At 39.5% G+C, this 15,474-nt stretch overlaps 1 protein-coding gene across 14 annotated transcripts in view; it reads right to left on the bottom strand.

Annotated features, from left to right (window-relative positions):
• Positions 1–15,474, bottom strand: part of LOC127944770 (NACHT, LRR and PYD domains-containing protein 12) — a 108,871-nt gene that overhangs the window by 61,369 nt on the left and 32,028 nt on the right. For 13 of the 14 annotated variants that reach the window (XM_052541022.1, XM_052541037.1, XM_052541029.1 and 10 more), the window contains 3 exons: positions 14,195–14,365; positions 12,455–12,625; positions 11,835–12,005 (listed from right to left, as the gene is read on the bottom strand). In XM_052541022.1, the coding sequence (XP_052396982.1) occupies positions 11,835–12,005; positions 12,455–12,625; positions 14,195–14,365 (513 nt within the window). The remainder of the gene's footprint in view (positions 1–11,834; positions 12,006–12,454; positions 12,626–14,194; positions 14,366–15,474) is intronic. The other variant, XM_052541096.1, reaches the window with a different exon arrangement.

Genomic DNA, 15,474 nt, shown 5'->3' on the forward strand with positions numbered 1-15,474 from the left:
GACTTTACACTTTATGTTGAACTATATATTATTTTGTTGGTGCAACAGTTTATGTTGAACTCTTTATTGTTTTGGCCAAGGTTATTGAGAGTTGGACTTAGTATGTTATGGCCTCTGAAGCAACAGAGAGATGTTTTCTAATAGTCAGTGTTTCCAATGTTCTGAATGTAATTGACAGTATTGTGTTTTACTTAAAAAACTCTTTACAGAAGGTTCCAGCACCTATAAGCTTCCTAAATTTCTGAAATGTACTATTTCTAAATTGTTTCTAAATATGCTATTGCTACACTTCATGGCAAAAATTGCACTGGTTTGCTAGACTTGGTTGAACAAAAATAAACAATATTTTGTTGCTTAAGCTTATGTATTCAGTCATTATTCAATGGTATACTATAAATCCATGTGAAAAAAAAATTACTTCTCACTGTTCTCAGGTCAAATATTTATATGTGATTAAAATGCGATTAATTTCGATTAATTAATTACAAAGCCTCTAACTAATTAGATTATTTTTTTTAATCGAGTCCCGGCCCTAATATATATATATACACATATATATATATATATATATATATATATATATATATATATATATATATATATATATATATATATATATATATATATATAATTTGAATATATAAATCAAGGTACTCCTTGACTATCTACATAACCATACTTTGCATTATATTGCCGTGTCATTTTCAAACCAGTGAGTCTGCAGCCATTGAGGGAGTAGACCATTTATTTATATTCTGTTCGTCGTAATCCAAAACTCTTTGTATTTATACGGGATGTTGTGGAAATGCAACAAATGCAAAAACACAACATTTATATTCATTTTATTTATTAATCTGAATGTCGCCCCGCCCCATCGTCCAGACTGCACTCTGGGCTACTTGGAAAAGTGTGTCTAAACTTGATGGAACTATAGTGTCAAATCATCTCAACACAGTGTCAAAACATTTTGTCATAAACAGAACGAGCATCAGTTCACTGATGGGGATCGTGTCCAGTGTATCCATCACTGTGTTCTGTTATTTTTTGTTGGATAGTTCCACTTGTGTGCAGTGTAGACCTGGCGTGCATTTTTTATTGTTTTATTTTAAAGCCCTGCTTGTTTTAATGTTTTTATTAAATATTTGTATTGGCTGCATGGTCATATTATCGAATTATTTACTGCCATGCGACAGACAAAAGTAAAGCTTGGCGAGTCGTTCAACGAGCATTGCTGCAGGTTGATTTTTACGGATGTGCCATGCTTGTGTTCTCGTGGTCGTCTTCATTTCTTCAGGTGAAACATTTCCCTCACTCACAGCAGAGTCTATGAGCAGTAACAACTTCCCCTCCACACGCACTGATACCAGAAACACGCTCCGCATAGCATATAAAATAATAATAAAAAAATAAAAGGAGAGTGTAAACTTTTTTCCCTATATCACATGCCAAATTAATAACATTGTAAGCATTACATCTTTAATTGCACTGTAAGATTACATTTGTTTGAACACATTATTGCAAAAGCGATTGAGTGTAAATCTGTTTAAATCATGCTTTAACCCGAAAATAATCAGTAAAAGAAACAGACAAACTCTTAACATCCCGCTCGACTCTTGCAGTCATTGTAACCTTCTGATCAAGCTAAATATGTTTAACATGAATTCTTGCTGAATATGCAGTTATATGGCTGTTGGCATGAATTGTACTCGTGATGGAGCGCTCTTGGAGCTGGTGAAAACCACGAAGCTCATATTCAAGTGTTTGTGCAAAAATTATTAATGTGCATAAATGACAGGGAGGCGCCTTCTCATCACTTTAATTTTTACATGATAATGAATGTATAATTTTTTAATTAACATAATATCGTGGTGTCTCACATACATTAAAAATATATCTACAGAAAGCTTGAAATGTTTTTAAACGAAAACGAAGTGTGTAAAATATGAATGTTGCATTTCTCTCGTCAGAGAGAGCCAGCACTGTGAATATAACCAAAACAACAGTCCTATATAAACCGATTCAGCAAGTGAAAGCCTCATAAGACACTGTCACTTAGTTCACAACTTCAAGTTCCGTTGTTTAAAAAGAATAGCTTCATTGGCTAATTTTTCATAGACCTTCAGTTGTTATGCTCTACAATCCATGCCATTATTAATTTCACAGTATTTTTACCACCTAAATGACTAATCTTTAAAGTCACAATTCTATAATGGTCAAAATTACTCAGGACATTGGTATTTTTTAATGACATTATTTTATAATTATTTATTATTATTTTTTTTTTTTTTTTTATAATTGTAGCCTACATAAATAGGTAAAGCAAAACAAATATTGGGATTGTCCCTTATTTTTTCCCTTGTTTTCTTAAAGAATAAACACATATTTTTTACAAAAATAAACATGATAACATATTGTTAATTAATAAAAAATAATTTAAGCAATTAAAACTTTTTTTTAAAACTTGAATTTAAATAGGCTACTATTAAACTAACTTTAAATTCACAATGAGTTTATAAGTAAAAAAAAGTTCTAAATGATTATGATAATTAATTATGTTTTAAAATGAACAATTCCTGTACAAAATGGGACAGCAACCTAGTGGTTCTCAACCTTTTTTTCCAGCGGGCCGCACTATGGTCTAAGTGCAAGTCGCATATAATTTACATATTACATCAGCAATACAAACCAACCTGATTTATAATATTATAGCCTAACTATTTTGATATATAATCTATTACATTCATTGAAATAAACAATTCTACTCCCCATAAATAAAACACCTGATGCTGTCGGGAGCTGACCAATTTTTTGAGATTCAGCTTGAAAGGAGTAACAGCACAAAGAAGTTGCGATTGTAACGCCTGTGTTATACTTTCCGTATGAGCAATCCGGACGCTGACACGTCCAGCGCGGACGCAGACTTCTTCAATTTATACTTCTGACTGTCTTTATATATTTTTATTGACGGATTGCACAGGCTCGAGTAGCAATGAGCTTCTTCACTCTGCCTGCACATGTGCAATTTTGCTTTTGAAGCCTACAGACCACGCGCACCTGTCTGCGCGGTCGTCTGCTCAGAGCCTCGGCACACACTCTGCAATGATGATTTTTACATCACGCCTACCTAGCTGTCCATAGCGGACTCGCGGACGCCGGAAGTTTGACAGAGGCTTTAAGATGCAGGCTTGCATAACCTAACGCGCAACATTTCAGAAACTGTGCATTCACAAATGTAGCCTATTTTGATCCAAATATGGAAAGCACTTTTGAATTTAATAATATGTTCTCTCCAGAGATGTTTTGCCACATTTCTTCAATTAAGGATTGCTACATAGTGTATTGTGTTTCTATTTGCCTGAACTTCAAGTGAGTTGCGCGAAAAAAAAAAAAAAGAAAGAAAATCCAGCACTTCTCCTGATACTGCGACTATTCACAGTTTGTAAATTTTTTTAATTTCTTTTTTTTTTTTCTCCCTTAAAAAACTAATTTGTCCATTCTGATGCGCAATTTTACCTTAAAGGAAATTTACCTAATGGCTGTTGATGACTATTTGAATTGAATTCTGCCAAAGTACGCGCTTGGATGTGTTCATAAAAATGCTTATGCAAGTAGGTCTGCTCATGTCTGAAAATAATAAATGAAGAAGAAAAAAATCACATAGAAACATTAGGATATAGCGTATATTTCATTAGTAGCATATTTTTTTTTAATTGATGTAAAAAAAATAAATTTTTACAAACTGATAAAGTTTTTTTTTTTTTCATTTTTTTTAGCATTTGGTGCGGGCCGCATTTGAAAATTCAAATTTTCGTGACAGGCTGCGGGTTGAGAACCACATTTTTAAATCGTCCACAGCTGAGCATCGCAGGAGGCTGATCTGCGCCAGAGCACGTGAAGTGAATGTAATGAACAAAGTCAACTTCAGATGAAATGAGAAAAAAAAGTCCTAGATTAGTCCCAGGCTCTGTTCTGAAGTAAAATAATTATAATTACTGTTAACCAAGAGTAACAAATTTTAACGGATTAATCGCCTATTTTCATTTGCTGAATGTTTTCTTTATTTTTTATTTTTTTTAAACACGGTAAAAAATAAATTACGTTTGTCAGAGGAAAAAAATATATGAGTCGATACGTTTCATTTTAAGGGATTAATCATCTATTTTCGTTTGCTGCATGTTTTTTTTAAACGTTAAAAAATAAATCAGAGTTTGTGAGAGGAAAAAAATAGGCTATAAGAAAATATTTTACATCAAATCCTTTAAATTTAACAAATTTATCATAACAAAACAATAATTAAAAATATGTAATTCTAATGGATAAATATAATTGCAGTATATAATAATATAGGCTTAGTAATAATAATAAAAAAAATAATAATAATTTAAAGCTAAGCATAAGGTAAGCTCAATCGGGAGAAATACAAACGTTTCCATATTTGTGATGTTGCCCATTTGAAGCTTAACTATTATTCATGAGGTAAATAGGCTGTGTGCGTTTCAGTATCGATAGTAAATAAATCATAATTAACAATGTCAAAGTGCTCACGCCAAATGTCTGGTGAACAACTGCTGTTTCCAGTGTGCGTGAGGCACCAGCGATTAAACAGCTGAAACAAATAATACTTAATTTTTGGTCACACATAAGGCATAATTCAAAAATGCAAAGTATTGGTAGTTTGAAAAATCAAGAATAATAACAGAGTTAATACTAATTATTGCTAAATGCTGGACCGTTCCTATCCTACATTTTAAAAATTAACAAATTGTAAAAAAAAAAATATATTTTTTTTAAGTTACAATGTTATATCATAATGTTATTGTTGTTTTACTTACTGATATCTCATTTTATAATTACATTCATTTCGCAATGCGTCCCTTTGCGCCACCTGGCTGTAGTTTCGCGAATTATTTCAACACGCGACTGAATTACAGTTACCGCCGCGGCACCAGATAGGCTGGCCACCTACTGTAACAGTGATAGTGCTTAACTCATGAGTGTTAACGGTGACCTGACCCAACTCTGGAGTGTTAACGGTGAACTGACCTAACTCTGGAGGGTCAATAGGAACCTGACTCGACTCTGGAGGGTCAACAGGAACCTGACCCCACTCTGGAGGGTCACCTGTGGCTGCGGCGCTGGGCTGGCGGCCACATTGTGCTGTGGCGCTGGGCTGGTGGCCATCTTGCCAAGTGGCGCTGGGCTGGCGGCCATCTTGCACAGTGGCGCTGGGCTGGCAGCCGTATTGTGCAGTGGCGCTGGGCTGGCGGCCATCTTGTGCAGTGGCGCTAGGATGGCGACCACATTGTGCATTGGCGCTGGGCTGGCGGTCCCCTTGTCTGTACTCCCCGGTCTAGAGTCGGCCACTGACTGAGACCGATGTTGCAGGTACAGTATGAACCCCCAAAAATCAAAGACCTCCAGGTCATTCATTTCACTCTCCGGCACGGGGTTGCCCAAACAGACGTTAAAAAAGTCTTTCAAGGCCGCATCATTATATCCCAACCCCACCGCCAAGGTCCTGAACTCTTGTGCCACATCACCCACTTCATTCCAATAGGACACAGGAGACGAGAGATCCATTTGCAGTTTGTTTATTGGGTAATACAAAATACAAAACAAGCAGGGGGGTCAAAACCATGAAATCAGTCAGGAACAAAACAAACAGGAAACAAGAAACTAAAATATATCTTTATTATTCTTTGAAGGTCTGTCATGACTGTCATGACATTTTTTTGCGGATAGGCATTTTCCTCCACACGGATCTTGCGTTTTGAAAGAGTGAAACCGATGTTTGGAAACCGGGTGCCAGAGTGGATATATATGAAAACGCCGCCTTTGCGTTTCGTCTGGACAATATTTTCCTCTAAAGTCATGAGTACTCCCCAAAAATTATACTCGAGTAAAGTACAGATCCCTCAAAATTGTACTTAAGTACTGTACTCAAGTAAATGTACTCCGTTTCTGTCTGGCTCTGTATATCATGTTAATATATTGCCATAGTTAAATTCCATAACATGCCAATTACATGTGATACCAATTTCTGACTGAAAGAGAAACCTCATTCCCTGAAGGAGGTAAAGGAGATGTCAGACTGGTCGTGGCGGAGGTGTTGCAACAATATATAGTGATATTCTCAATGTTACCCATTGTCACGGTAGGTAAACCATGATCCCGGGTTGTTTACACTTTGTGGTGAATTCTGTGTGTTCCGCGTCTGCACTGATTAGTTGTGGGCGTCTCCGTTAATTGTATCAGCAACAGCTGCCACTCATTACTCATCCACTATATAATGGCTTGTCTCACGTCCTGTGTTTGTGAGATCGTTGTTCTATGTCGTTGTGTTTACCCCCCGTCTGGCTTCAGTGTTGTTTTGCGTTTGGATGTCTGTGTTTTCCCAGAACCTCATCCACTCTTCGCACGTTCACTCAGCCACGGACACTTACCTTCGGCTCTATTCCCGGCAGTTCCTGTGCCACTCTCTCCTGCTGCCTCACGCCGTCAACATCCGGATTCCTCACCTTCTCTCCACCACCATCTGGACTTCTCACCGCTACACCATCCCTTCGGAGTATCACTGTCTCATCGTCATTGTTTGTTTATGTACCATTGCCATATCTTCTCATTAAAACCCTTAACTCGCTATTGTTTCCAGACTTTCCTTTAACCAGCCGTCACAGAATGATCTCACCATCATGGAAGCAGCGAGCACCAATACCCTCACCGACTTCATGCACCACAGTGTCAAAAGAATGGATCAGCAGCAGGAGAGTATCTCGAACACCGGACGCGCTGTCCAAGCGCTGGTGGCACAGGTGTCCGAGCTCACCCAGCAGATCCATCAGCTCACGTCTCCCACTGCGCCCATCGCACCGCCTGCGCCGTCCGTTCCCCCAGGGATTCCCCAGGACCACTTCTGGCAAGAGCCGCGACTTACAGCGCCGGAGAACTATGCGGGTGAGCCAACCTTTTGTAGAACATTTCTTAACAAATGCTCGATGTATTTTGCTCTGCAGCCCCGCACTTTTGCTACATAGGAATCCAAAGTAGCGTTCACGCTCACACTTCTCTCTGGCAAGGCTGCCTTATGGGGAACGGCGGTGTGGGAGAATCAACACCCGTGTTGTGCCTCGTTCCACCTCCTATCGGATGAGATGAAGAGAGTCTTCGACCGGGCCGCGACCGGCAGGGAGGCCGACCATCGCCTCTCAGAACTCCGGCAAGGACCTTCATCCGTAACCGAGTACTCCATCAAGTTCCGTACCCTGGCGGCCGCGTGCCAGTGGAACGAGGCGGCACAGTGGGATAGATTCCTGCATGGGTTATCCGACCGTGTTCAGCAGGAAATCTACCTCCTCGAGCTGCCCCCTACTCTCAATGAACTCATTGACCTGGCGTTGCGGGTGGAGGCCAGGTTTAATCGTCTGGGCCGCCAACACAGTCCTTCCAGGCCTCCCTTCTCTCCTGGTAGGGGGCGCTTGAGTTGAGAGAACACGGTCAGTTCTGTCGACGATCACGAGCCCATGCAGGTGGGTAGAGCTCGGCTGTCCCGGAGGGAGAGGGAACGGCGGAGGTCCCAAGGACTATGTTTATACTGCGGAGGCTCTGACCATAACAACTACTCTTGCCCGGTAAAAGAGTCAGCCCGATAGTAAATTTGAGGCTACTATCGGGTGGGATCTCCGCTGAGAAGTCCTCACCTACATCATCGACCCTCTTTCCGGTGAGACTGCGGTGGAAGAATCAACATCATGAATGTCAAGCCCTTCTGGACTCCGGAGCCGAAGGTAATTTCACTGATTCGTCACTTGCACATCACCTGAACATTCCTGTCCTTCCTGTGTCTCTCCCCATCCATGTCACCGCACTCAATGGCCAGGAACTGCCTCACGTCACCCACCATACAGAACCCATCACACTTATCACATCTGGCAACCATCAAGAAACCATATCCTTTTCCCTCATGGACTCCCCTGTTGCTCCCATTGTTTTAGGTCACCCCTGGTTGTTCAAACATAATCCACGAGTGGAATGGGGTTCTAACACAGTCACATTGTGGAGTGAAAGTTGTCATGAGTCTTGTCCGGTTTCTGCTTGTCCTGTTGTTCCTGTTTCTGTTTTCCAGAAGGAGACCATGGTTTTGCCAAACGTGCCCGTTGAGTATCTGGACCTGAAGGAAGTGTTCAGTAAGTCCCGGGCTGCTTCTCTTCCTGCGCATCGTCCCTACGACTGTGCCATAGACTTAGTGTCAGGTAAATCTCCGCCTAAAGGCAAGTTATACTCTCTTTCTATTCCTGAGAGGGAGGCCATGGAGAAATACATTTCTGATTCCTTAGCCTCTGGGTTCATCCGTATAGTTCTCCGGTGTCAGATGTAATTATGACATTGGCAATAGAGAGTTGTTGGCGGTCAAATTAGCATTGGAGGAGTGGCGCCACTGGTTAGAGGGTTCAGGGGTTCCCTTTATTGTTTGGACCGATCACAAGAATTTAGCATACATCAGAACTGCCAAAAGACTCAATTCCAGGCAGGCTCGGTGGGCACTTTTTTTCGGTCGTTTTGAATTTACCCAATCGTACCGCCCGGGTTCCAAGAATGTCTAGGACTCCAGATGTTGCTACCCCTAAATCAACAAACAGAACTAACAAATATTGCTACAAGTGCAACTGCATCATATAATAATTGCTGTTAATAATGTTCATTGTCTGGTTGACTACGTCTTGTATTAATTTTTCAGAAAAATCCTGTCACACGTGCCTAAACTGACAGTCACCACTTATAAGCTACTTCTAAATATTGTAAAAACGTAATTTTCTGTCAGGTTGTTTTGTAACGATTTGTATTTTAAAAAGCGCTATACTAATAAACTTGAATGTCACATCGGTGACCGAAAAATTGGGATATCGCTTTAATAGATGTAACAGAAATGACTCGAACCAGACAAATTAAAGAGTCTATCAGGGCTGTGTTTGAAACACAAGCTGGATTCCTCAGGACAGAACAGCTTTCAACATTAACACCACTAGAACAATTATTGACAATTTTAAATTGCAGAAGAGACTGTAAAAGTTGTTGTTCGTAAGTGAGATGCAGCGTCGGACATCACATGTAAACCCATGACAGTTAAAACACTTCCCCCACCCAGCTTTGAAACTCTGGTCTCCACAGAAATATTTGTCAAGAGAATGGCAAAGAAACTGTCTTTTGTACATATATATGGACCAGAATGAACTCAAAAAGACTTATAAATGAATCAGTCCATCGCTTCACTCCATATTCATTTATGTGTAACCCACACATTTTACTGTCATGTTATAATCACTTATTGTGCAGGTTTTTTAATAACTATGGGATAGCATAAGGAAACATAGTCATGTCTAGTATCTACATAATCGAATTTGCTTGCTTGAATTAGTACAGACAATCAATTATTGGTCAAATGTATCATTCTTTTTATAGGACGCATGTCCAAAATTAGACACTGGAAGAGCAGGAAAATTCGGACCACATGCTTGGTAAGACAAACATATGATTTATGATGCCCCCGAGCCAAGACAATATCTGATTGGTCAAGACAACATTTGAGGTGTGGCCAATAGGCCAGTTTAAATACTTAGGACACCATAAAATCTTGCTTTTAGTCTCTAGCTATGCTTCTGCTACTAGTCATGCCTGCTTTTAGTATGCTTTTAGTTTGCTTTCAGCTTTTAGCTTGTAGCTTTGGTAACTAGCTTTAGCTTTTAGCCATGCTGTTAGTCATCACTGTTCTTTGAGCTCGGTTCCAGCGTGCTTCGGCTTGCACGCCTGCTGCTACTTAGCCACTATGAGGAGAAACACAACTTAGTCTCGTCAAGCTTTACTTCTTTTCTTTTCCGTTTGAGAGTTTCGTGTTCTGTGTTAAGTTTTGTAACGTAGAGTATCCGACGCCTGACTTCGGGTACCCGTTCAACTTCAACCAGCGCACACAACTCTGCACCTTCAGCCAACGCCCCACCACGGGCCTTCCCAAGACGTCACTTCAGCGACTACTGAACTTCCAGCCAATCAGCGACATCAGGATAGCCCTTTCAATGGGACTCCCTTTTCACAGGAGAAGCAAGTAACCTTCAGACTGTGACCTTTACTGGTGTATCTAATATAATTTTACCCCCATTGAGGAACCCAATGCGAGGGTTAATTAAGTGATTGATGGTTGTTCATGTCTATGCTATTTAACGTATTGCTGTAAACTTGGGATTCCATATTTCCATTCTCTTAAACTCATCTTTCCCTAACTTTCAATCTTCCTGCAACTTGTGTGAATGTGTGAGTGCGTGCGTTTATGTGTTAGATTAGTTTGTATGTCTTAGATTTATCTAATAAAGCCTTATTCATATTGAAAAGAGAAGTATCTTGTGTTTTGTGCTTACAAGTTAATTTTTTAAACTGCCGATCTTGTTACTGTGCTAATTGATAGTGTTTTCACTATAGTTTGGATATTAATATCCAGCGCAGATTTGATGTTAAACGGCTCGTTCAGTGAATCGCAGGGCGTCTCAGTGATCAGCCGTGAAACAGTGATTCTGTTCAAATTCCCTTTAAAATCTTAAATGATTCCCTTTGAGCTAAATTGACCTTTTTCCCTTACATAGACCATTCTACTTAGATTGTAAACTAAACAAGCCAATGCACATTGGCATGCAATTACTGCATCCAGTTGTTGCTGATCACAGTGTGAGTATAATAAGGCAGCAGGTGCAATGCATACCAGGTTAAGCTGGAGACCCGGCGGATCAGCAGTGGTACAGCAAATGTGGCGATGTCACATCTATGTTCCCTCCTTTAGATAACGAAGATTACCATACGTAACTGAGATGTTCCCTTTCAATCGGTCACTCTCAATGTCATGTCGGTGACTGACGAATTGGGATCCCTACCAAAACGCCATGGGTGCTGCCCCTTCCAGTGCCCGAGCATGTGACAAATGGTGCCCCGTCTCTGGGTCAGTAGATCCTTGCTCAAAGGAATCAGCCAAGAAGGGGCTGTCATGAGGAGCACTAGTTCGAGAAACCATGTCTGAGTGGGCCAATACGGCGCAACTAGCAAGACTTGCTTGCTGCTGGTCCTCCCAGACTTTGCACAGTGTCTGTGTAAGAAGGCTCACTGGGGGAAAGCATATTTGCGTAGGCCTTGTAGCCAGGTCCCCTCGGTAAGTAAGTAGAACAAATGGCAGTGAGAGGTCTCTGGAGAAGCAATCAGGTCTATCTGAGTGGCTCCAAACCATCTCCAAATCAGCTGGACCATCAGGGTATGGAATCGCCATTCTCTCAGTAAGGTTGGTGATTGTAAAACTGAAGCAACTTTTTTAAAGCACTGATCAGTGAGTTTGCAAATGGCCAATCTACACGGGGTAATGATAAATAATTAATTATGTACACCCTGCATAGCTAGAAACTGATATTTAAGAGCATTTGAAGCATAAGAAAGTGTCTGCATAGAACATTAATAAAATAAATTATAAAAACCTCATATTTGGAGCAACTGATGATGAATCTTTTATTAATCACTACATTATTATCATGGTATAATCCTATTTTTATTAAAAGTTTTCAATATCTCAACCTATAAACACTCATGAAAAAAACATGAAAGAATTAGCTGGCTCTGTACATACAATTGTATTAACATAAATATAATTACATATTTTGTGAGTGAGTATAGCACACACACTGCTGGTGTGAACATTTAAGACATGCTGGTGCTGCACATATACAATACATGAAATGACTCATAGCAGATCTATAAAGGTGGATTTTTTATTTTTTTAATTAAAATCTGAATCAGTGTGAAAGCCAAACCTCAGCATGTTGAGTTGACAGTTTGGATTCTTCAGTCCAGCACAGAGCAGCTCCACTCCTGAATCCTGCAGGTCATTCTTACTCAGGTCGAGCTCTCTCAGTGAGTTTGGTGATTGTAAAACTGAAGCAACAGTTTTACAGCACTGATCAGTGAGTTTGCAGATGGCCAATCTACACAGGGTAATGATAAATAATTAATTATATACACACTGCATAGCTAGAAACTGATATTTAAGAACATTTGATGCATAAGAAGGTGTCTGCATAGAACATGAATAAAATAAATAATAAAAACCTCATATTTGGAGCAACTGATGATGAATACTTTATTAATCACTACATTATCACCATGGTCTCAACCTTTTTTATTAAAAAGTTTTCAATATCTCAACCATAAAACACTCATGAATAAACAAATGAAATAATTAGCAGGCTCTGTACATACAACTGTATTAACATAAATATAATTACATATTTTGTGAGGGAGTATAGCACACACTGCTGGTGTGAACATTTAAGACATCCTGCTGCTGCACATACAATAAATGAAATGACTCGTGGCAGATCTATAAAGGTGGATTTTTTTTTAATAAAAATCTGAATCAGTGTGAAAGCCAAACCTCAGTATGTTGAGTTGACAGTTTGGACTCTTCAGTCCAACACAGAGCAGCTCCACACCTGAATCCTGCAGGTCATTCTTACTCAGGTCGAGCTCTCTCAGTGAGTTTGGTGATTGTAAAACTGAAGCAACAGTTTTACAGCACTGATCAGTGAGTTTGCAGATGGCCAATCTACACAGGGTAATGATAAATAATTAATTATATACACACTGCATAGCTAGAAACTGATATTTAAGAGCATTAGATGCATTGTCTCATGTTTCTGATAAGGTGTCTGCATAGAACATGAATAAAAGAAATGATAAAAAGCTCATATTTGGAGCAACTGATGATGAATCCTTTATTAATCACTACATTATCATCATGGTTTATTAAAAGTTTTCAATATGTCTACCATAAAACAATCATGAAAAAAAATGAAAGAATTTGCTGGCTCTGTACTGAAGGAGAGGATGAGTGGATTCCGCCGCCCTGGTTATATCCTTCCTTCACTATATTATTTCATTAATATTGTGTGTGACTATTAATCAAGTTATTCATCAATATTTAACCTCCGAGATATTTTGATGATTTAACTAAATAAGTAAAAGCCATCTATTCTCGTATAGATAGAGAATGCATATACAGTATTTTCCACACTATAAGGCGCACCTTCAATGAATGGCCTATTTAGAACAGTTTTCATATATAGGGTGCACCGGATTATAAGGGGCATAGAGTAGAAAATACTGGCAGTCAAACGTTTGACTAGGTTTGCATTATGCATCCACTAGATGGAGCTGTGCTAAAGGGAATGTCAACATTTTGACAGAGCACCTTGATCCATATATAAGGCGCTCCGGATTATAAGGCACACTGTCATTTTTTAAGAAAATTAAAGGCTTTCAAGTGTGCCTTATAGTGCGGAAAATACGGTATATGTTTATCCTTTCAGAAGTGGTTAGAGTTAAGAGTAACAGGTGTGAACACATGTTGAGTGTATTCCTTCTCCTAGTATCACAAGGCCAGCTAAAAGGGTCAGGGTGACCTATCCTCTACGTACGCTGCGAGGGACAAGAGAACTGTGACTTTAAGAAATGTATAATAGACATTAAGAATCCTGTTCTATCCTGTATTTCTATTCCTCAAGATTAATGTCTGCATATTATGTGTGTGTATCCCACCATAATGATAAGACACTGGCCAGTGCTAGAAAACCTTGAATTGTAGATAAGGGCTCTGTGTGTATGTGTGTCAGCAGTTTCTGCTGACTTCCTGACCTGAGATGAGGTGTCTCCTTTACCAGTACTGACGCCTGCTACAATTATTGGAAGATATGCTGGAAATGTTTATGCGCATATTTGGAGACTAAGTTAATCTATGTTTTGGAGCCAATCACATTTCTGCTGACCAGTGCTTTGACGCAATTAGTATCTTCTGTCTTGAGTATAATTGTTGGTGATTCTGAGTTGTATGCGGAGCAGCCTACGAATGCGGTTGTATGCGGAGCGTTCTTCATTACGACACACCTGGTCCTTGGGTTATAACTGTAAATTCCCTAACAGTTAATACAATTGTATAAATATAAATATAATTACATATTTTGTGAGTGAGTACAGCACACACACACACACACAGTGCTGGTGTGAACATGTAAGACATGCTGCTGCTGCACATATACATGAAATGACTCGTAGCAGATCTATGAAGGTGGATTTTTTTTTTTTTAAATTAGAATCTGAATCAGTGTGAAAGCCAAACCTCAGTATGTTGAGTTGACAGTTTGGACTCTTCAGTCCAACACAGAGTAGCTTCATTCCTGAATCCTGAAGGTCATTGTTACTCATGTTCATCTCTTTTAGTGAGTTTGATGATTGTAGAGTTGAAGCCAGAGTTTCACAGTGATGATCAGTGAGATTACAGCCTGTCAATCTAAAGACATGGAGGACATGCTGGTGAGCTGGTGTATCCATGAGATGGCAAATTTGTACGATAACTGACCTTATGTCTCGATACATATCATATGATTATATGATTTTGCAAATAATATTATCAGCCAGTGCAAATGTGCCCTTGTTTTGGTTCTCTATGGAGTTGTGTAGTCCGGGTGTCTCTATTTACAGTGTATGGTAAATGTAGAAATATTTGAAGATTTGTGTAAAAATAAAAAATTAATAAAATACTGGCTGAAATGTATATTTAGAGAATCATAAACAAAGGCTGCAAAGATTTGAATGAATGAGCTGACTTGGCCAAGATGCACAGCATCACCAAAAGCACAATAAAGCATGCATACTTTCTCCCCGATGAGAGGGCGCGACGCGCTGCCTGTCTTTCTCTGAGGAGATTGATGTGGAAAGGCGTCGATGAACTCGCCAGTAACACAAGCACCGGTCACAAAAGCACCAGTTACACAAGCACATTATGTCTAATATTAACATAAGCAGCATTAATGAAGAGTGGAGCTCGCGCAGTCAGCTCTCGGGGGGCTGACTGTGTTTTTCTCGCTGTTAAGCACTCCGCTTTCACCGGGCATGCTCCGAGGAGTGTGTCCGTACATGCGATCTTGCGGTCCCGGTCTCGCTGGTGCTGAGGCAAGGCGGCGACCGCGATAGTGGGAATCGCACATGATCTGGCGAACCGGTTGGAGACGGCTCATCCTATCTCCACCCGTGTTCACTAGATCTAGAGCTCATTCTTGAGGCTTGGAAACCTGCGCTGCAGTTTCTTCGCCCTCTGAGACAGCTCGCTGCAGCATCCATCTTTCTCTGAGGAGATTGATGTTGTTTGTGTGACTGAGTAGCATAAAATATTATATATATATACAGTTGAAACCAGATATTTACATACACTTCAGAAAAAACTTTTATTTAGAAAACTTTTATTTCTTTACTGTCATACATTAAATCAGAGTAAACTTTTTCAGTTTTTGATCAATAAATATTAACATATTTTTTGCATTGTTAAATGTCAGAATCGAGCGAGGGAGAAATTTTATGTTTTTTTTTTTTTAATCACTTTCATCAAAGTCAGAAGTATAC

This window comes from Carassius gibelio, chromosome A3 (assembly GCF_023724105.1).
Source record: "Carassius gibelio isolate Cgi1373 ecotype wild population from Czech Republic chromosome A3, carGib1.2-hapl.c, whole genome shotgun sequence".
NCBI lineage: Eukaryota > Metazoa > Chordata > Actinopteri > Cypriniformes > Cyprinidae > Carassius > Carassius gibelio.